The sequence below is a fragment of the Anoplophora glabripennis genome, unplaced genomic scaffold (genome assembly GCF_000390285.2).
Source record: "Anoplophora glabripennis isolate ALB-LARVAE unplaced genomic scaffold, Agla_2.0 scaffold963, whole genome shotgun sequence".
In the NCBI taxonomy this organism is placed as follows: Eukaryota; Metazoa; Arthropoda; class Insecta; order Coleoptera; family Cerambycidae; genus Anoplophora; species Anoplophora glabripennis.
Genome location: NW_019417303.1, coordinates 1 through 22,230, shown reverse-complemented (window position 1 = coordinate 22,230; position 22,230 = coordinate 1). Strand labels below are relative to the sequence as shown.

Here is a 22,230-nt window from a genome sequence, read left to right as displayed (position 1 = left end):
AGACTGCTCTCTCAAAAAGCCCTCATTTCGCTCAAGTTTTCATTGTCGGGGAGGAAGTTGACTTGCTTGTTATTCTCAATGGATTAGGATCCACTGCAGAGAATGTATACTTACATAAGGCTGGCAGAGGTGGATCAGACCATTCTCAATTTTCCTCTAGCTCATTTAAGTGTGACGATGTACAGGACATTCCAAGGCATTGTACTTATACTCCACGCCCTCAGTGGCTGCGATACTACGTCTGCACTTTTTTGGCAAGGAAGAATTAAATTTTGTAGTGTTCTCCAGCAAAACACAAAACTCATACACGATCTTGGAGTAAAATTGCAGCCTGATGCAGACTCTGATGCAATAGAGAAAGCAGGAGAGAATTTTCTGGTGGCGCTATACGAAGGCGAAAGCGGAGACACCCTGAACTCCCTACGTTACACACTGTTCCTGAGGGCTTCTGCACGTTCAAAAATTAATTTAGCTCGTCTACCACTCACTAAAGATGCTGCAAAATATCATTTCTATCGAGCATACCACCAAGTGCAGCAGTGGCTGGGAAAAGTCAAATTACCATCGGACTGGGGATGGAAAGTAACTGAACAAAGTCTCATCCCCATTACTACCACAGAACCTCCCGCCACTCAATTACTTTTAAAAGGCCTGTCCTGTAAATGCCAGAAGGGATGTTTGGGGGCCTGCTCTTGCAGGAAAGCTGGAATTAAATGTTCACTGCTGTGCAAATATTGCGAGGGCAACTTGTGCACCAATATCCCTCCAATTGAGGTGTTTGAAGATGAGGACGAGTTACTGCAGGATGAGGAAAACAAGCCTGACGACATAATCTCCACCTCTGTCTATAATATTGAACCTGACAATTATTTAAATGAGCCAGGGCCCTCCAAGTTGTCAAAATTTTAAATTAACTATAAAATAAATACGTAATACAAGTATTAACCTAACAACTGTCTTTTTGTTTAAAAAAAAAGTTATAAAATTTGTTTTTTCATATATTTGCACAACTGTATCTCAGGAACTACCAGAGCTAGCGAGCTCTGGTAGAGCTCAAATTGTAGCAAATTTTATCTACTTTAGAAAAGGTAAGAATGATTTTTTTGTCAGAAGTTTCGTTTATTGCCTTTTTGGCAAAAAAATTTAAAAAGTCCAAATATTTCACCGTTTTTCGGCTATATCTCAGCTGGCACAACTTTTTCGGGGTTGCAAAATTGGAATTAAATTATTCAAATGGATCCTAACAACATATAAAAAAAATAAGTTTACCCTAATTATTGCAATTTTGGATGTACAATATGACTGAACTAATTGGTAAACTAGTCTGTCTAATGTAGAATTGACTGCGGCACGCTGGTCATCAAAGCAAACCTGTATTGGTCCACTAGGTTGTAAATCATTTTTTTGTATGGTAGATGGGTTCACTTAGCTTTGCCAGTGCAGTGCAGAGCATTGCTTGACAGGGTATGTTGTTGGTATAATACGTATTATTATTTATTAGTTAATATCGTAACCAGTAAAGTTATTAAAATAAATGTTATATGTAAATAACTCGGGAAAATCCCCAAATAGTGGAACCGGTTTTTGTCGAAAGCATCGAAACAAACAGTTTAAAAACAAAGATTTACACCTACAAAGTCAACGTATTATATTAAATAAATGAATGTTTGAAAATTGAAAATAGTGAATAATGTGATAAAAAAGTTAGGAAACGGATTAACGAATTAACTAAGATATCAAAAACGACAATTTAACACGTAATTAAAGAATGATTGATCACGGTACAAAGAGAAAACGGAAAAATACAAAATTACAGAAAATTGACAATTTTACCAGATGTACTGTGGCGCACAATTTATATGTGTAAAGAAAATAAAGTTCATACTTTGAACATGATTCGAGATAAATTAAGCGATTATCCTAATACAATGCGATTTTAAACATAAAAATCTTGATGGTAATTATATAGTAATATAGTTCGGCATATAGTATATCTAGACGAGACAGGGCTAAATTTTTCTGGTCTATGGATTCCGTAGAATTTATGAGTTAAATGTTTTTATGCGGTTCCAATTGAGATCGTAACAATAACTTTCCTATTCAGAAAAACCTGTAATGATCACAATTAAAACCACTTTAATAATGTTCTTCAAATATTTTATTCTAACATATCCACTCTTCAAATAAAAATGCTTGTTTTCCATTGAATGAAAATTAATTTAGTCTCATTAGTTTTGTTAATCGATCGCCAATCTCTATTGGCCATCACTTTGCAAAAGTAACGAATTAAAACCAACAAAAAGTTTGGTTATACCACTCTTTATTTTAATATATTTTTTATTTCACTTTTCATAATTTGAAACACAGAGAGCAGAAAAATTCATGTTAAATCCAATCAATAATTGCAATCTGTACAAATCTATTTTTATTTTTGTGTGAGAAGAAACTAACAAGAATTCTAATAAACAAAGAAGAAAGCAGCAAAGTATTTATTAAAGAAATAAAACAGTAAAAAAAAATAAATACTAGAAAATTACAAAAAAAAAAGACTTTAACGAATAAATATGGCAATTAAATAACAGATCTTATTTCTTTGAAATCTGAACAAGATGTCCGCCTATTGGCCGTTAAAATCATACACTACATACAACCAATTGAGGAAAGGTGAGAAATCATTATAAATCGGAAAATCAAAATGTTGCCAGAAAAACTATTCTAAATAAAAAAAAATATATTAAGTACAACGCTTTCATAAAAACAATAAATGACTTCCCAAATAAACTAAAGCATTATTTAATGATCATTTTAAAACTATGATAAATTGCATTGTTAAACAATATTAGAAAAATACCAAATCAAAAATTCTGCCAAAGACAGTGTCACAAAGTCAAAAAACCTTAGGGTTTATAAAAATTAACAAAAATAAAACTGTATTCTTCAGAATAAAAAACTCACAACCCCAAACTCTTAAAGAAGTAACAAATTGACGGGTTCTTAACATTTATACTCTTTTTCGAAGTACTAAAATAATTTTTCTCTATTTTTATCAGTTACTCAGCGTGTAATTTCGTAAATCGATGTTTATTAAAAACAATACGCATTTCCAAAATATAATTTCCATTTCATTTGCGATTTGAGTTTTTTATTTTAATCTATAAATATCCCAAATATATACAATTCTTTTAAAGACTTTCTTTTTATTATCAACAAGATATTAAATAATAGTTACAGTTAATGGAGATCATTGTCGAGTCAGCCAATAGCAAGCCACTTTTCAGAAAAAATCAGTACCCTTGTGCTTAAATATACAAAAAAATATATTATATAGAAGGGCTTTCGCCTCTAAGGTTTAGGTACCACAATCATATAAATAATTATATCACATTATTTTAAGCTAACAAACGAGATTATTACGAAGTTTACGCAAAATAACGACTGACCAGTGTTACTCCCCTATCGAAATATCCAGATATCATAAAGTGAAGTTTATTATTAAAAAAGTATGAACATAGGCCAGGAAATATAGAGTTGGACGTGACTTTTTGTTTCGGCAAGCTGAATTTATCACTGTAGATAGTAAATATTATGTACAATAACATATTTCCAGTCATAAAAATGGGGGGAAGATTGTTTACAGGGTGGTTAATTGTATAATTTTTATGTAAATTCACGTTTTTCGCTTATAACTTTTTTCCGTTCATTTCCACGAGAAAACAGTAAAGTACTTTTTTTTTCATCTTCAAAAGACCTACAAAACAAGCCATCGAGCGTCAAAAAATATTGATTAGATTGATAACTTTTGATCTAATCAATATTTTTTGACGCTCGAGGGCTAGTTTTGTAGGTATTTTAAAGATGAAAATAAAAGAAGTATTTTACTGTTTCCTCGTGGAAATGAATGGAAAAAAAGCTTTTTATGACTGTGGAAACTAATATGTTATTGTATATAATATTTAGCATCTTAGTGATAAATTCGGCTTGACGAAAAAAAAGTCGCGGAATGGTCATTTCACAGCTTATTTTCCTGGCCTAAACAGTTGTTTTTGGAAAAAAAAATGCAAAACAGAGAATACCAAATATAGGAACTAAAAATCATGGAACTAAAAATTTTAGAGGGAGATTCTGCTCATAAAAAATAATGGTACGAGTTCCTGACACTCTTTTGAAATTTTTAAATATTAATAGTGTTGGAGTTTTTTTTTTTAAATTTCGCCATAATTTTTTTTCATTCAAGTTTTTCAAATCTGGTATGCACCTAAAAAAATCATCTAAATTATAAATTCCTAGAAAGCTTAATTGGCTATTATTATATAGAAAATTGATCGAACACTAAAGTTCAAATCTATAATACCTACTTATATTTTGAGACTGCATTTTCTGTTCAACTTCTGGAAATTTTAGTGTTTGAGATTTTATTTTACTAAAATCATTCAAGGTAATTAAGGGATAAAGAAAGCCATTCTAAAATTTTGGAAAAAATTTCAATTTTTGGATAAATGGTTTAAATGTGAAGAATAAAGGAAAAAAGTTTTAGGTGGCGGAAAAATCGGTAACACAAGTTTTTTCGAGGTTAAGCGGAACCACTCGCAGCACGTTGCAGGAGTGCTTATTGTAACTCGTGAATGCACCCGATAATTAGCTATTGAGGCCAGACTGAGTCGGAGATAAAACCTAAGAGGATGAAGAAAATGTCAATACAGAAGGCCAATTATATGCAGGTGTCGCTGATTGAAGGTATACTTATAACAAAATTTCTTATATTGAATGACAACGAAAACTTTAAAAGTGTTTTTCGAAAAACCACCTTTTTTTAACTGGCCAGAAACATACCCAAAAAGTTTTCAACGAATCGACTTGAAATTTAGTACAAGAGCTATATAACTCGGGCAGCATCGTAATTTTTCACCTTTTCTCGATACTTTTTTTTGAATGTTCACTAAATCAGCAATTATTATTTTTAATTTCCCTTCAATGCTCCCTAGTTTTTAGTATGTCAGAAATTTTTTGTTTTTTTGTTCCAAGACCAACCGTTAATAAGAAACGCTTCCGGCAATACAGCCCTCTGAATAAAAGGTGTCGTTGCTTTCAAATTGTTTGAAAAAATTCACAATACTACCTGAAAAGATGTACAATAAAGCTTTTTTGTACCCGACGACATATCTTGTATCGATTGTTCCTTGAAAATTCCCGAAAATCACATTTTTTTCCAACCTCTAAAGTAAAACCGTTTAAAACAATTTCTTTGTGTTCAAATCTTCAAAAAAACAAGTTTTTTTTTAATCGGTCGCCTCAAAATATTAAATACGATTTCTCCTCGGAAACGGTTGTTATCAACAAAACAAGATCAATATTCCGAGAAATTTTTTACCTGTCTTTGACATAAACCTGTTTAATAATTAAATAACTGCAAATAAAGAAGTTAAAATCAATTTTCTGGCTAATAATGTCCATTTAAGCCCTTTAAGAAGTTAGAATTTTTTTCCATTGGTCCAGTATGTTATAGACAAGCGCACCAAATTTGAAAAAAATCGCTTGACTGAAGAAAAACTTATGGCAAAACATTGTCTTTGAAGAAGTGGCATAAGATCTTCCACCAATATTTTTATGAGTAGAATAACCACCTAATTTTTTGCTCCCAGTTTCCAAACACTCCGTATAATTTAAAAATTGCAGTACTTACACCTTGAAATCAAACATTTATTTCTCTTGTGAACAGAAATATGAAATTTACATGAATAAATCCAATGAAAAAGGAGAATAACACCGATATAAATGTAACAAAAACAGCATCAGCGGACGATACCGGGGGTGGGGGGCTAAGTACGGGGGCAAACTAGGCTTCCGTGGAAGCAATCAGGGAGCTTTTAGGAGTGTAGGCCGTCGCATTGGGGTCGAGGTTGGATGGTGGACTTTCGGCCAATCGTACTCTAGAGATATTGCTGGAGGATGTTGGACCACCAAAGGTATCGTTCGGCATCACAGCTAGAACCTGTGCAATTTTGCCTTTCAGCTCTTCGATTTCTTTTTCTTGAGCTCTGTTGGCATCTACAAATTATAAAAAAAAATGTTATAGAGGTTACCTTTCATTTAAGCTTTACATAAGCTTATCCATTTCGGTCTCAGATAATCATAGAATCGCTTGAAAAATGTTAATGTTTAATAAAAAATGTAAAATTTGATCCAATTTAAAAAAAAATCTCTCATATTCAAGGAAATGTAGAATAGTTAAAAAGTTATTACAAGTTACAATAGGGTTGTTTCTAGAACAGTCTTTGGCTGTCGGAATCATATAATTGATAGTGTATATATCTTTACAGTGAGAAAAATACTTAGATCCAATATGGAAACTTCCACGAATTATGATACAACATATTTTCTACATCTTTTTTGCAATATATGAAAATTAAAAATAACGAATGTAATAAAAAATATTTCACACAAACTTTTTAAAAAGAGTTTTATTACTTGAGGATAAAATATTTATAAGAAATGTCAGCTAAAATGAAAAAATTGTTATTTAGGCAATCGAAATGTGTAACAGTTAAATTTATGATAAGATATTAAAAGTTAATGTATTACTTGTATTTCCGAAAAGTTTGAGGTTCAATATTTTCGCAGGGAACATTGATTGACATTCTCAAATCAAATATGCAAACGGTTTTGATAACACCCTGTGAAGTACACTAATATCACCAAATTCAAGCAACAATCGTACTGTATTAAAGGAGATAAGTACACATTTTTATAAATATGTAAGACTGTCTAAAAAATATTGTACTTAAAACCTCGTAAAAACCTAAGTTTTTATGTCTATATTGCAAGATTTAAAATAGCAGGTAACAGGCATCAATTACACAGCCAGACAAAAAAAAACATCAGATTTACAAAATTCAATTCTAAACATTTAATCAATTACCTATGTACTTTAAGAAGGTTAAAACATGATTAGGTACTCAGGTTATAAAGTAAACAAAAATATTACAAAATGATTTCGCACCTTTATACCAAATTTGACGTGAATGTGTTATTTTTTGAAAATTTGGTCGGTCATCTTGAATCCGCCATCTTGAATTTTGTAAAATTGACCTTGGATCCGTGATTAGCGACCCCGAAAACCCACGTATACCAAATTTAACCCGAATGTTATTTTTTGAAAATTTGTTCGGCCATCTTAGATCCGCCATCTTGAATTTTGCAAAATTCACCTCGGATCCGTGATCAGCTATCCCGAAAACTGCCGTATACCAAATTTAGCGCAAATGGGTTATTTTTTGAAAATTTGGTCGGCCATCTTGAATCCGCCATTTTGAATTTTTTTAAATTCACCTCGGATTCGTTGATCAGCGACCCCGAAAATCCCCTTATACCAAATTTTCACGAATCTATTATTTTTTGAAAATTCGTGATTAATTGAATCGTTTTTTTAAGGTTAGAAAAAGAACCATCAATTCCGACTGCGGATTGACGTTCGGCGGGGTCTTAATAATTATATAAATGAACATTTGAATACAGAAAAAAACTTTTTTTTTATTTTTCCTAGCACTTTTGTGAATTTTTGTTATTTTTGAACAGTTTTTTGAGGTTAAGAAATTCCTGTGATGTGATAGCTCAATTCTGACACTACTATGGATAACATATGTCGCATGAAAAGTACAATTTTTTTTATGGCTGTGTTATCCGCAGAACATTCAGAGCCAGATTATAAGGGTTGCCTTTTATATTTCGGGAATAAAGAACAAAAAAAAAATAATCATCGTCCCTATTTATTTTATTTTTATTGTTTTTCAAAATATTCTCCCTGAAGATCAATACACTTTTACATGCGCTTGAACCGATTTTACAAGCATTTTCTCCATTCTGAATGAGGTACCCCCAAAACAGACATTTTAAGCGCATCAACCGCTTCTTCAGGCATCAAAAAAAGTTGATCTCGTAATTTATTTTTTGATGTACGGGAATGAAACAAAGTCATTGGGTGCCAAATCAGGGCTGTGCGGCAGATAACTCAACCATTTGACTTTTTCAGTTCTCAAAAAGTCTCGTTTCAGCTAATGTGTGAGAGCTCACATTATCGTGGTAGAGGATGGTGGTTGGTTTCTAGCATTTTTTCAAAGACTTCTGGCGAACAAATGGTTGTGTACCATCAAGAATTGACCTTCAGACGTTGCACTAATGATACAGTTACGTCCTATTTTTAAAAAAACAGGCGACTATTTTGAGTAGTAACAATTCATGCGCAAACAACTTTTACACACTCGATTGCTGTTTACTTTAGGGGTTATACGGATAGATCCATGATTCCTCACCTCCTACGCTGTCATAAACATGCTTTGGAGCACCGCGATTATATTTCGTGAGCATTTTTTTCGACCAATCGACAAGCCTCTTTTTGATCATTTGTCAAATTATGTGAAATCCAATGCGAATAAATTTTTTTGGCGGCCAAATGTTCATGCAATATTGAATGTATGCTGGTCCCATTAATGCCCAAGGATGTCTCAATCTCACGATAAGTCACGTGACAATCTTGCAATATCAGTTCACTCACAGCATCAATGTTTTCTAATTTTGGACAACATTCACGAAATTCATCAGTGAGCGAACCACGGCCCCGACTGAATTCCGTATAACACCGATATACAGCGGCTTATGGTGCTGAATTCGCAAAAGTCGAATTAAATTCACACTCATCGACATCGACGGTTGTAAAAAATAATCGCAAGGAAATGTTCTCGACTTAATTCCATTTTTTGGTAGAGAAGAATTTTTCAAGTCATTGTAAACAACACTGTCTGTACGTCAAAACGTTCTGATAAGTATATCGATAAAAAGTCGAACTTTACAATAGAGACGTCGGTTGTCAAATGGCAGCATTAGGATCGTCCTGAAATATAAAAGGCAACCCTCATAACATTTGCTCAAGGATACAAGTGATTAGAAGCTGATTGAGTTACCGTTATGTTCAGTGATGGGTCTGGATTTTGTTTAAGCAGTGATAGAAGCATGCGAGTGTATACAAGGCCAAGTGAATGCTATACACAGTATAATACTGTTTCATCTGTTCTCGTTGGTGGAGACTCGGTTATGGTGTAGGAAGGTATTACCTTAGAGGCTCGTATGTAGTTGATGGTGGTAATATGTAATGCTTTTAGCGCCTTCTCATTCTCATGCATGATAATGCTAGACCACATGCTGCCCAAATTTTAGAACAATTTTTTCGATGTTAATATTCCTACAATGAAATGACCAGCCAGAAGCTCTGACCTGAATGCCATAGAACACATCAGGAATAATATGGGCAGACACCTTAGTGAACTTCCTCTTCGTCTTAACAATCAACAACAGCTGGGACAAAGGTTACAAGATCTAATTAAGACCTTAATTTTAAGTATGGTCCATGTCAGGCAATTATTCTCGAGTAAAAGGAGGAATTACAGAATATTGGCCCTTTTGTTCTTTTGTCGGGTCCTGTTATTTCAGCCTTTAGTTTTACTTTTTCTTTTTTCAGATAATAAAATCTTGCAGTTACAAAAATATGTATCTCCTTTAAAAATAGAGATAAGACGAATTTTGAGTATTCTCAATCTATTGATCAAGCTAATGTAATTATTGTTTGGAGTTGCTGATGATATTGTCTACTTTATAGTGTATTATCAAAATCCTGTAAAAATTCATTTTCAAAATAACGCCCAATCAAAATTGAATTGTGACTAACAATCAGTACACAATATTGATTCCCTACGAATCTCTTCATAATTTTAAAAAATCTTTTTTCAGAAATCTTTCCATCGCCAGTGTGTATATAGGGTAATTCAGTCACGTCATTAATTTTAAGGAAAGAAGGAAAAATGAGTAGAATTCAAATATGCGATTAAAAAAATTTTAAAATGCATATGTGCGCTGAAAAAAAAATATTTTCAAATCACTGTTTAATCCCCTTTTTGGACAGTTCCTTACCGCTGACCTACAAAGGTTTATCGAGAGTTAATTTTAACCTACTGTATTTGGTTACTAACCTAGCTAGCTTTTATTGCGTTTTTAATAGTGGACGATAAAAACAGACCTTTTTACCTAGACACATGAATGTATAAGATATTTCTTTACATTTTAAATATTAACAAGTATTATTTATTTGTTAATAAAAACAAATGTATAAGGATAATAATTATTTTCGAATGTTAGGTTATTTAGTATTTCTATGTATTTTATATTAAAATAATGACTTATATACTGGAAATCCAGTATAAATAGTAATATCTAGATAAGCAACAATTATTTCTGTTATGAAAGATTATACATATGTTGAAATTGTTTATATCATCGATATCACAGAAAAATAATTATAATCACAAGTCATCCAAAATATTATTTGGAATAAAATATTTTGTATTTCTTTTTGCACAAAACGTTAGAAAAATAATGAAATAGGCGAAAAAATCTTTTGAAAAAATTATTAACAAAGAAATGGATCAACAAATTGAATGTTTATGTCTATCAAAATTCTACGGACCAAACCAGCAACAAGAATGATGTACGGCAGAGAATCATTTTCATAAAATATTAACAGTCATACTTACTCTCTTTAAGCTCTAGTTGCCTTTTAGCCTCTCCGAGGGCACTGAATAGATCGAGTTTAATGCGATTTTCTGCAGATAACGAGTTCTCCAAGTGGGAATTTTTCTCTTGCATTGCCGATAAGGCAGACATGAGTATGTCTGTGTCACGCAACTGTTCTACGAACGCAGCGTTTTCCCTCTCTAATGCTTGGAGTCGTTCCTCTTGCCAGTGCTTTGCTGAGCGCATGTCGGCGAGTTCAGCTTCGAGCTCCCTTCTTCTCGATTTGCATGCTTCTGTACATTCGCCCCTTGACGATTGCTGTGCTGCAACCTAATAAACAAACCTTAATCCTATTACTCATCCTAGATGACGTCCAAAATCAATGTTAACACATTCATGGATACACACTATTTTCATTTTTTTAACTTGTCAAAATGAAAAAAAACTTATGTAAATAAAGAATCAGGGTGAAGAGAAAATTGCCTCCCCCTTTTTCTCCATTATTGTTTGAGATACGAAAAAAGTTAAGAATTAAAGTTATAAAGATTTATAAACATATTTTTAACACATATACCACGAGACGATAGAATGGCACGTTTTTGAGATGTAGCCTAACTTGTTTTTCTAAACAGAATATCCTGAAGATACTGCTGGAAAGACTGTCAAAAGAAGTTTTCAAATATATATCAGATATATCTTTAATGGCTTTCGAGATATTTCATATTACTGCCGCAATTTGCACCAGACATTTGACTCGTCAAAAGCAACTTTTGTTCAATTATTTTTTAGAATTGAAAATTTTGGTTACCTCTACTAGAGCATAAATCAAAATGCTTAGACGAGTTAATAACAAACAGAAAAAAGTACAGAAACTGGTACAGTGAATAAATTTGTAATTTGCCACTTTTGAACAACCGGCATAGATTACAAATTTCTTTACACTAAAAAGTAATTTGAGTTTCAAACTAACTCCATTTTATAGAAAAACTGCGTTAAAATGGGAGAAAGTATATTATTTGTTCATTAATTCATATTTAGACAAACTGTGTAATAAAAACTATAAAAATGTATTGCTCGTTGGCTATTTGCTATAGAGCCCTCTGAAATCATGCACTGTTGTCCACCGAAGGTCGTTGTCCGAGTTCATTGTTCACAAGATATGTAGAGGCCGCAATTTTGAAGTGAAAACAAAATTGTTGTTTTCCTGCGTTATTAACATGTTTTTTAAGAATATGAACCTAATTGCGGGTAAAAATTGTGAAAATTTAAATTTTCACAGATATTTGAAAAAAATTTATCGATTTTCACCAGTTTTTTTTCACTTATTTTGAATAAAAAAAACACCCTTAATATTACGACATCATTCCAATTGTTAGTTCATGTTCTTTGTAATTGTAAAAAAACACACTCTCAATTTTCATAACGATTGGTTCATAACTTTTTGAGCTAGAGTTCCCACGAGTCAAAAAAAATTTAATTTCAACAAAAACGAGTTTGAAGATTTCCGAAAACTAGAAATTTGGGAAAGTTATCATTATATTGTGCTTTCTGGTCAACCTGAGATTCCAGCACCATATCTTCATCCTCCTTCATCATCATAGGCATCATTCTGAGCTTGCATCTGCTCTTTTCTTGTTTAAAAAGTGAATATACTACCAGAACAAGCGCCCGAGCGCTGACCCAATGGGTGTTTGGTATTAGGCTCATAAAATCAGAACAAATAGGAATTTCGTTTTAAAATATTGGCAGTGTATTTTTGAATAGTTATACTAACAATTTATGTAATAAAAAAAACTTGATTTTTTTAACCTCCCCTTAAATGCATGGGAAAAACTGACACTTATTTCTGGGACACCCTGTATTATACTTGTTATACATAAATTGTAATAAATCTCCCAAATTAATTGGTCGGGAAATTGAAGACAATACAACCGGTAACTAATTCTAATATAGGTCAATTTATTTACATTTAATTTTATTTTTTTTTTACTTTTAATTTTCTATTCAATGCACTAGTACCGATTTTAGTAACATTCTATTGTTTTCAGTCATTTTTAATTTACATATTTAAAAATATGTTACACACTGGCATAAGCCTATTATGATTTTTATTCCAAAAGACGATTTACCGTAGAATATAAAAAGGTGCTACAACTGTGACAATTTTTACACAATTTCAGATTGTATGTGAACGGGTAATATTGACTAAACTAAATATGGCAACAAAACTAGTTTGTTCAAAAAATTTTAGACTTGTAAAATGAAATAATTACCTGAGCTGCTCTTGCGTCTTCTTTACGGTTCTTTCTCTCCTGGCTTAACTGTGACTCTATGTTAGATCTCAGTCGCCTCTCTTCTACTAAACGTCTCTCTAAATTACTTATACTTTGTTTGTCTAAGGATTTTGTACTTAAGGCGCTCTGCAGCCGTTGCTGTAGCTCCTCTATTTCCCTCTGCATGGCAGAGAGCTCTCCTTTTGAAACTTTTTCGGTTGTTGTCAGCGAGGCAACCTAATAAATACACCATAAATATCAAAGAAAGCCATTTTAATTGATGACTAAATACAATTTTTATAGAATAATAAAAAATACACTTAAAATTGTGATATAATTTAAATTGCAAGACTCCACTTATGCTGGGAACTACCGAATAAAAAAATTAATAAAGGTTTTTAAATCAGTTGCTGCAATATTCCACTGAGAAAGCAAAACACTCTAAATGAACACAGATGTTTGAGATGTATCATGAAAAAAATTTTAAATTATTCTTTCATTTTACAATTTTTTTAAGGCAATCCGACATTCAACAATTTTTTTGAGAACTAACAGAACATATACATAACTGTTCCAAATTAAAGAAATATACAATGTGATTTTTTTTTAACGAATTCCTCTAAATCATTTTGATGCAGTAGCGCTGACTCTACTTTTGAGAATAGACAATAACTTCTCGATTTTGTTTCCTAACTTTTGATTTCTGCTGTATTTTCAACTTTAATAACAAGCTTACAAGCCTAAAGCACACAACACCAGTGTGGACCTCGTCTTGCTTGCTCTTGTTGACTGTAGATTTATTCAGTATGTTTTTTTTTCATAATGTCAAAAGTTGTGGACAAGAAAGACTGCAACGTGTCTTAAATAGAGAGGAATACAATTTATCTTTATAGTACCTGGTGATATAGCACGAGAAATGGATGTTTCAAATAATAAATGTGGCATGCGTTACAGGAGCAGTTACTAGTTTTTTTTTTTAATATAGGTATAATTTTTTCCCTGTTGTCTTTATACAAAAGAGCTATACAAAATGGGATGGTGGGATCGCGTCTATTTGGAGCAAGTCTTTAATGTAACAAAATTAAATGGTAAACAGGGTGTTTATTAAGTACTTGTACAAACTTTAAAGGGTGAATCTTTGACTAATTTTAAGAAAAACAGTTCATATCAACACAGGTCTGCAACGACTTGGTTCTTGAGATACAGATTATTTTCACTTGTTTTTCAAAAACTCCTAATGATTCAATTTGCAAACTTCCAACGCAGGATTAACTTTAAACCCATTTTTTTACAAAACAGTTGCTTTCAGCGACATGTACTAAGAGTAGTATGTAAAATTAAATGGAGAATAGGTATGTTTAGTCAAAAATCACATACAGGGAGACACAAAAAAGTTATGGTTATTAAAATCAAGCACACACAACACAATATTAAACAAAAAATTAAGTAAATATTTTGAGTTTCTCATCAACAATACTACCAGTTTCCCGAATTTTGTTAAATTACCATGTTATTGAACAAAAATATAATCAAAATACCAAACAAAAATTTTTTTTGGAAGCTCTGTATCTCACAAACCAAGCCGTCGTGGACCCATGTTCATATGAACTTTTTATCTTAAAATTAATCAAAGAATCACCCTTTAAAGTTTGTACAAGTACTTAATAAACCCCCTGCATATAAGATAACAATGACAGAATTTTTATTTTTGAGTTTTGAATTCCAATTTATAAGTATTATCTCCTTAATACAAATTGTAGGCAAACAAGATTATATTTACTTAGTACTTTTAAACAAAATTCCAAATAACAACTTAAAATGATATTGATAACGTATTAAGATTGTTTACACAAAGGTTTATCTATATCTGGACAATTAATAACAAACAATTAAGATTATTTAAAAATATTTCTAGTAACAATATGTACCTTAAAGAAATTTAAGTACTATAATATTTAAAAATATGTAGTCCTCCATATCTGATAATTTATTTTAATCAATTTAGGGTAGTCATTTTTGGCTTACTGATTCTCAAATGAATTTTGAATTACATTTTAATTTTTTATAATTAATTTATACACTAACAATCACCACATACCTGCAGCCTTAACTCTTGTTCGCTTGCTCTACTGCTTTGGAGATCAGTTCTAAGCTTCTTAGCATCAGTTTCCAACCTTTGCAAATATTCCGCAGCTTCGCGTTCTTTGTCCTGTTCTTTCTTCTCCCGCTTTCTGGTTGGCTTGGGCTCGGGCTCCTGCGGTGCCGTGTCTTCCATGCCGGCACCTATCGCGGACCCGTTGCTGTGTGAATGACTCACTTTCTGTTTGTCTATGTGTCTCTCTGTGTGCTTGTGATCATGTTGATCACCGTGATCTTTACACTTATCAACGGACTTTCTATGGTGCGATTTTGTGCCATGTGTGTTATGGACCCCGTTGGCTATCGTCCCATTGGGGATGTGTCCATTTTTCTCATGGGATTGTCTGAAAATTTAAAGTAAAAAGCATTCAAAATTTTTCTAATTATAATTTAGATAGTACCATAACCTCCGCCAATTGAAAGCTGAAAATTTGCAAATAGGAGTTTTTTGATATGCTCTCTGTGATTAAAATAATTATTATCGACTTCGGTTCCTTGCATGCACTAGCTGTCCACTTTTATATTCAAAATATTTTTGACCCTATTTTTTAATTTTCTTTTTCTAACTTTGATTTAAGAGGAACAATTGTTGAACAAATATTTTAATAGGAAATGATCTATCCAAATTTGTAAAAGATTTTCATTAATGCCAATACAAAGTTAAGTTGCCAAATGAGTACTTTTTAACTGTAAAAAACATATTCAAAAACAATAAATTCAAATTTTTTACCTAACTATTTTCTTTCAGTATAGTGATTTTTATGGAAAATCATTCTAGAAAACTAAAAAAATGAACAGAGTAATCCAAAGTTTTGCCCATTTCGTCGACCTCACGAATTCAATTCAAAAGTGATCTAAATAATAGCTTCTGATGATACTTTAGAGTAGGCATAATTTTAAGTTGCGCATAGTTTTTGTTTTGGAGATATGACAAGTCGAACCTGTTAGTTGGCTTGTTCACGTCAAAATGAATCCAACATTCTCGGCACACTCGTTCATTGTGTTCAAGATTCTTTCTATTTCCTATGTAAAATCTTTCGTTCTTTATGAATCTACCATTAGATTTTACCAAACACTTTGTTTTAATCAGGTACTGCCTATGTTACAAGAAAATCAGGATTTTTGCTGAAAATATTCAATCAATCAGTATTTTTATACTGGGGACTTACAAAATCACGATAGATACTCTAAACCTTGTATCCGAAGGACTTTGAACTAGGATAATTTGGATGTAAGATTAATTAATAATGATGAAAGAAAATAATAATTGAGTAATCAAAGTATACATTAGCGATTTTTTAAAATTGATTCTATTGCATGCATACAATTATGTATCCTTACAACAGTTAGGATTAGATTATTCTTTAAGAAAACATCATGTTGTGAGAGACTACGCTTTTTGCAAACAATGAGGTTACATTTTCATTACTCAGATCATGTAAAACAATACGCAACTATTTTCTTAAGAGAAGTCTTTTCCGTTGGCTCACCAGCACCCGCATTCGCCAAAAAACTGATTGCTCGCCAAACCGAGTGACTTCTTTAAGTATTTGCTATATCTTTTAAGTGGATATATAAATCCATCAGGATTTGCTATGTTTTCAGTATAAAAATATCGTTAAATCAAAGATATTTAGCAAAAATGTTAATTATTTTTTACAATAATCTTTTATAACTTTCTTGTACTATATTTTTGGTAAAATATAATGAAAGATTAGAAAACAAGGAAAAATTTTACGTTATAAATGTTACTGCTGGTATTTGTTGAGAATTTTAAAATAACGCAAGAGGCCACCGAGAATGTCGGATTCGCTTTGGTATGGATGAATCAAATAATGAATTTAACTTGCCATATCCGAAAAATTGAATGTATGCTCAACTTAAAATTTCGCTCACATTAAACTATCACTATAAGCTATCATTTAGACCACTTTTGAATTGAATTCTTGAGGTCGACGAAATGGGCGAAAAATAGGGATTTTTGTGGGTCACTCTTTAAGGTTTTAAATTTATATAAGATTGTGCAAAAAAATTTTCAATTTCAAATAAAAAAGTTTATACAAACTAAAAAAATGGAACACATATTTTTGTTGAACTCATATTAATTTTATAATTACATTACATTACATTACATTACATTACATAAGGTTTATACCTTATAATCTCACACTATACCAAAAATTAAGGGCTTCTCTGCAATATGAAAAATGGTTATGAAGATTCTTGAAGAAATTTTTAATATTGTAACAAAAACTGCAAATATCTCTTGATACAGTTGCATTTAAGCATAGGGCTGCTACACGTTTTTTGCTCAAAATTTTGTGCTTGTTCTAAATTTTCAAAAATATGTAGGGTATTCCATTTAAAATAAAGAAGTTGACAGCTACTTCCCCTCTAACGATGAGGGATTAGAGATTACTAATATTTCCATTGAAGAGAATGTATTGAGAAACTCCATATACAAATTTCTAATTTTAATTTGGATTCTTTCCCTTTATGCATAACCAAACCACATCCAAATGTCAGTATGCCATATAATGGCAAAGTAATAGGCTTGCCTACAATTTTTGACATTGGTAGGGCGTCAGGATGTAGGGGCCACTGCAATCGATGCTCTCAGGTCTGATAAATTAGGCATTTCTCATTAGTATTTATTATACTTATTACCATTTTATAACAGTTTAAGTAACAAATTGCCCGTTTTTAAGACATGCTTTCTTAAATCTGAGCGTTGACTACACTGACCCCTGGTCAGAGACAGCCTAACTTCCCCTAAAACTGTGGTCAATGTCTACAATAAGACGGACCCTCTTGCCCTGTATATCTAATGTTATCAGTAATATGACTAATAAAAAATAAAACATGTAGGTACTTTTTTTTCAAAACATACCTGTTACTATGAATTTTATTATTATTTTGTACAGGCTGTGCAGGAACAATAGCGTTCGCTGGAGCTTCAGTCTGTTCTATTGGAGGGGTAGTCTCTACGGGCAACGCTTGTTGCATCAGTTGCATATAAAACTGATTCTCCTTTGCTACGACTTGCTGCTTGCGCTGTCGCATCCTATACCCCACATAGGACTTAAAACCGAAGCCCAGCGTCACTACGGGGTACCCTATGCAATGTGCTGCGAACGGTCTGCAGAGATCCAGGTGTCCCGGCATGTGTTTTATATCGCGCAGTCTCACTGCGGCCTCCAGATAAACGAACAGTATCCAGAGTATTATCGTGGGAGCACATATCCCTCTGTCTGTGTGCCAAACGTATTGTACCCATACATATGTACTGGCTGCGAAGAACAACCAGTGCACCGGTATGAAGAAGAAGCACAACATGTCTGATGTTAGCGCTATGCACACGAAGAAAATTGAGAAGGCTAAACCTTGATATTTAAACGAATCATATACAGAACGAAGGAGAAGGTAGAATGGCCATAAGAACTCGAAACGGAACTCTAATATGAAATCTGCCAAGATAACTAAGGCCCAGAGGATTACAAACTTCAGATAAAGGAGTGTGCTGAAAAGAAGAATAGTCAATTAGTAACGGACTATTAGTTGTTCAACAGGTTTTTATAAATTACTGTTTTTAAATTTTTGGAATTCTCACAGTATGCTATTAATATTGCAAAATAAATATATTTGATTATAATAAATATTAAATATTACTGGGACTGATGAATCAATTGTATGTATTTATATGCAATATTGTATCAAAAAAAAAATTAATATGCTTTATTCGTAAGTAAAAAAAGTTTTGCAATTTAACTGTCCCCAAAATTTGTTACATATATAGACTAATGTACACATCTTTTACTATTTTACTAGTTATATTTTATATAGGGTGTTACAAAAAATAGATCAAGCTGGTGAGAATAAAGGAACTTATGGTATTTTTGTATTTTTCATTTAGGTGATTCTGTTTCAAAACAGTGTCAAAAAAAGAAGAAAAAGAAGAAAAGAAGAAGGCAGTTAGTAAAAATTTTACATAAACTTTTATGCTATTTTGGCATACTTAGAAATGGAGTTTTAGAATCAAATAAAAATGTATGTAAGGAGTTTTTAGAGAAATTAGTTATATGGTTCGTATTAACTTTAATTGAAGAATATTCAATGCCAAAATGCTACACATTCTTTTTATGCAAATATGCCATTTCTCTGAAACAAACAATTGGATACAAATTTATTTTTATGAAATATGTGCAAAAACATATTTCTTTATACAAAATACCTAATTCACTTTAGCCACAATTGATACTCAAAAACTGATACTCCTGATTAAACTGATTACCCTTCAAATGACAAAATATACCTAAGTTGTGTATATGAATAATTAAATGTAACATGACAACTTATGCCTAGATTTATGCTTAAGATTTATTTATGATAAGTTATTATATTTTGTTACCTAAACTCAATGTTTTGTATTAGAGTAAGATTTTAAGCCCACATTTATAGTAGTATTATTTAATGTAAAACGAAATGTAACTTATATGTTAATGAAAAACATGTCAGTATCACATTAAAATAAGTTAAGCATACATACTAATATCTGTGACATGAAAACAGACAGTTTTGTATGAATTAAATTTGCACAAATTTTAATATTATTTTCTACAAATACATATTACTTAATTAATTTTTCAAAAAAAAATAGGTTTTGTGACCTATATAGGTAACTATTTTTTTTTTATTTATTTAAATAAAGGATATCTCTGTCTACTGAGAATATATATTTTTAACATGTCATATTAGAAACAGGTACATAAAAGCAATCTAATATTTTTATAATCTATTTTTTGTAAGTTTTGTTTGTATCTAGATCCCACTCTTTTCATTTATAGTTTTTATTGGGTTATTTTTCCAAAAGATATTGACTTGGTTGTTAATGTTAAATTAGGAAATGTGGCAATTACAGTAGGTACAAGAAAAAACAGTGTAGAAACTTGGAAACAAGGAAGTCAATAAAATTGGAGAACAAACAAATTGTAACAAAATAGCTCCATAATTTCAATGACATTATTATATGAATTAGCTATAAATTTCCTTATAGACAGAACATAGTTACAATTATAAAACCTTATTCATATGAAGTGGCAATTTTATAAATTTGGCGCCAATAATAAATGAAAAATCAAGGCATTGGTTTTATAAAAGTGATGTGAAGTAGCTAAATGAAAATTTAATTTCTACTTTCTTATATCAGCAATGATATGACGATGAAAAGCAAATGGTTTAAAAACCAAGTGTATTTTGTTTTTTTCTGGTTCTATAACTGAACTAAATTGAAAATGTTCATTGTACAGTTGGCGCCACCCAAATGTGAACGCAGCAGCAGCCACTTCACTCAAAGACCAATTATTTTCTAATTTAGCTATAGCTCTTGCTCTATGCGCTTCAGTTAAATGATCCGGCATATTTCACGTTACTTGTTTACATTTAATTACGTTTGCTCTAAGTGACATATATGTATATTTGACAACTATTGAAATTTACGACTATGATTTGAAGTTTAAATTATACGGTACAATATTGCCGTTCACATTTGGGTGGCGCCGACTGTACTTATACATTTTTTAAATGAACAAGTATCAGTGAAATGCTATTTGTATTTCTAATATTGCCTCCAATTATTTATGGTTATAATTTTTTTTTCCTGTATACCTACGTGGATATTTTGCCACGTGAAAAAATCTAAAATATCAAAACAATCTTTGCACCGAGTCTTACAATAAAAGGATAGATCAAGAATTGCTTTTATGAACTATCTAAGCAATATATTTTTATAATCATAACTAAACTGTATAATTAAGGTGATAATATCTTGCTAAATATAAAATTTCATGAGAATTTTGAAATACTTATCCAATTATTAATTTATTTTCAGTAAATGTAAGATGGTACCTAAGCAACTAAAAATTTGTTGGAAGAGATTAACAACTATTACAGTAGATCTTAATAGCAAGTAGAAAAATATTCCAGCATTCATATACTACAACACGAATGCTAGATTATAAATGTTTGATGCTGACAATATATAATTTAATTCGATTGAATCATAAGCCCAATAAACCAAAATCACCTTTAGACAGATGTACCTACTTCAGTTCACCAATTTTTTTGTAACATACGTACCTATTCATGTATAAACAATATTGAGGTACTTTAGCATAAAGATGAAATAATAAAAAACAAAACTATTAAAAGTTTCATTTGAAATTTTTATAAGTATTAAATAAGGATATGAAGAAAATTAAGTGCTTAGTAAACATGTACGACGAGATTAGTTATTATGGGACATAGAAAGTTAAAAATAAATTTGTTTTGACAGTTGGTGTCCTAACCTATGGGGGCTATTCCTCAATTATATAGTCAAACAGAAGTTATAAAGAAATAATAATTGTAAAGGTTTAGTCGAGCTACTGAAAATGTTAAACATTCTTCGTTAATTTATTGAAAATAGCACATTTGTTTAGAGAACCAGCCATTTTGAAACACATATGGGATGAATGAGTTTAGATTGTGATTATTTATGTTTCACTGTGCGTAAACTGTCACAGTCTTAATGCGGAAACGTACCTTCCGTAAAATCCTTCTGTAATTTTGTTCTTTTTCATGGGCCTTCTCATTTTAGCAATCTCAGCATTTCGCCTCTTCATAATTTCACTCAAAACCAATTCACTAAACTGATTATTTAACTCACTCCACACGAGGATTTGCAAAAATACGCGTTTCTCTCATGGATTCTCGTCACAAAAACCTTACTTTTGCGGTAAATGTCTTTTGTTGTCAACTTATGTACAGTTTCAGTCCCGCGACTTGAGAGGGCGCCACAACTGATAATTAATTAGTATAGCCAACTTTGTATGGGAATAAGTAATTAATTAAAAAAAATTATAGATAGAATGCAGACTATTGGTATTTTATATTCTAAGATTGTATATACAAAAGATATGAATCAAAACATTTTACTAGGTAATCGCGTCTACTAATCGAATTTAAAAAACGAAGAAAAAAATGGCATACACATCCTTCGATTACTGATCTGATAGTGCATAAATAAATATTTGCAGTATATTAAACAAATTCACAATTTGACTGTGTAAAATCGTTAAAAGGAATGAACATATTTTGACGCAGCTTCGTATTAATCTAGAGCATATACTACATGCGCCATTATTCCATGGCTAGAAATTGGCCTCAATGATTTGGGATCGAGGGGGATTATCCCTCTTTATCCTGCCTCATCTCGTGTAGGCCT

General features: G+C 31.6%; 1 protein-coding gene across 2 annotated transcripts; it reads right to left on the bottom strand.

The window, feature by feature from the left end:
• Positions 1-3,893: 3,893 nt before the first annotated feature.
• LOC108915091 (macoilin) lies at positions 3,894-21,746 on the bottom strand. Of its 2 annotated transcripts, none has more exons than XM_018721051.1 (6): positions 21,549-21,746; positions 17,860-18,489; positions 14,929-15,313; positions 12,831-13,067; positions 10,578-10,887; positions 3,894-6,045 (listed from the first exon to the last, which is right to left on the bottom strand). In XM_018721051.1, exons 1-6 carry the CDS (start codon positions 21,626-21,628, stop codon positions 5,834-5,836), a joined length of 1,854 nt encoding a protein of 617 aa, XP_018576567.1. In that variant the 5' UTR covers positions 21,629-21,746; the 3' UTR covers positions 3,894-5,833. The 2 variants fall into 2 exon arrangements, with proteins under 2 accessions (XP_018576567.1, XP_018576568.1); XM_018721052.2 differs by lacking the exon at positions 21,549-21,746 and adding an exon at positions 21,105-21,175.
• Between the last annotated feature and the right edge of the window lie 484 nt (positions 21,747-22,230).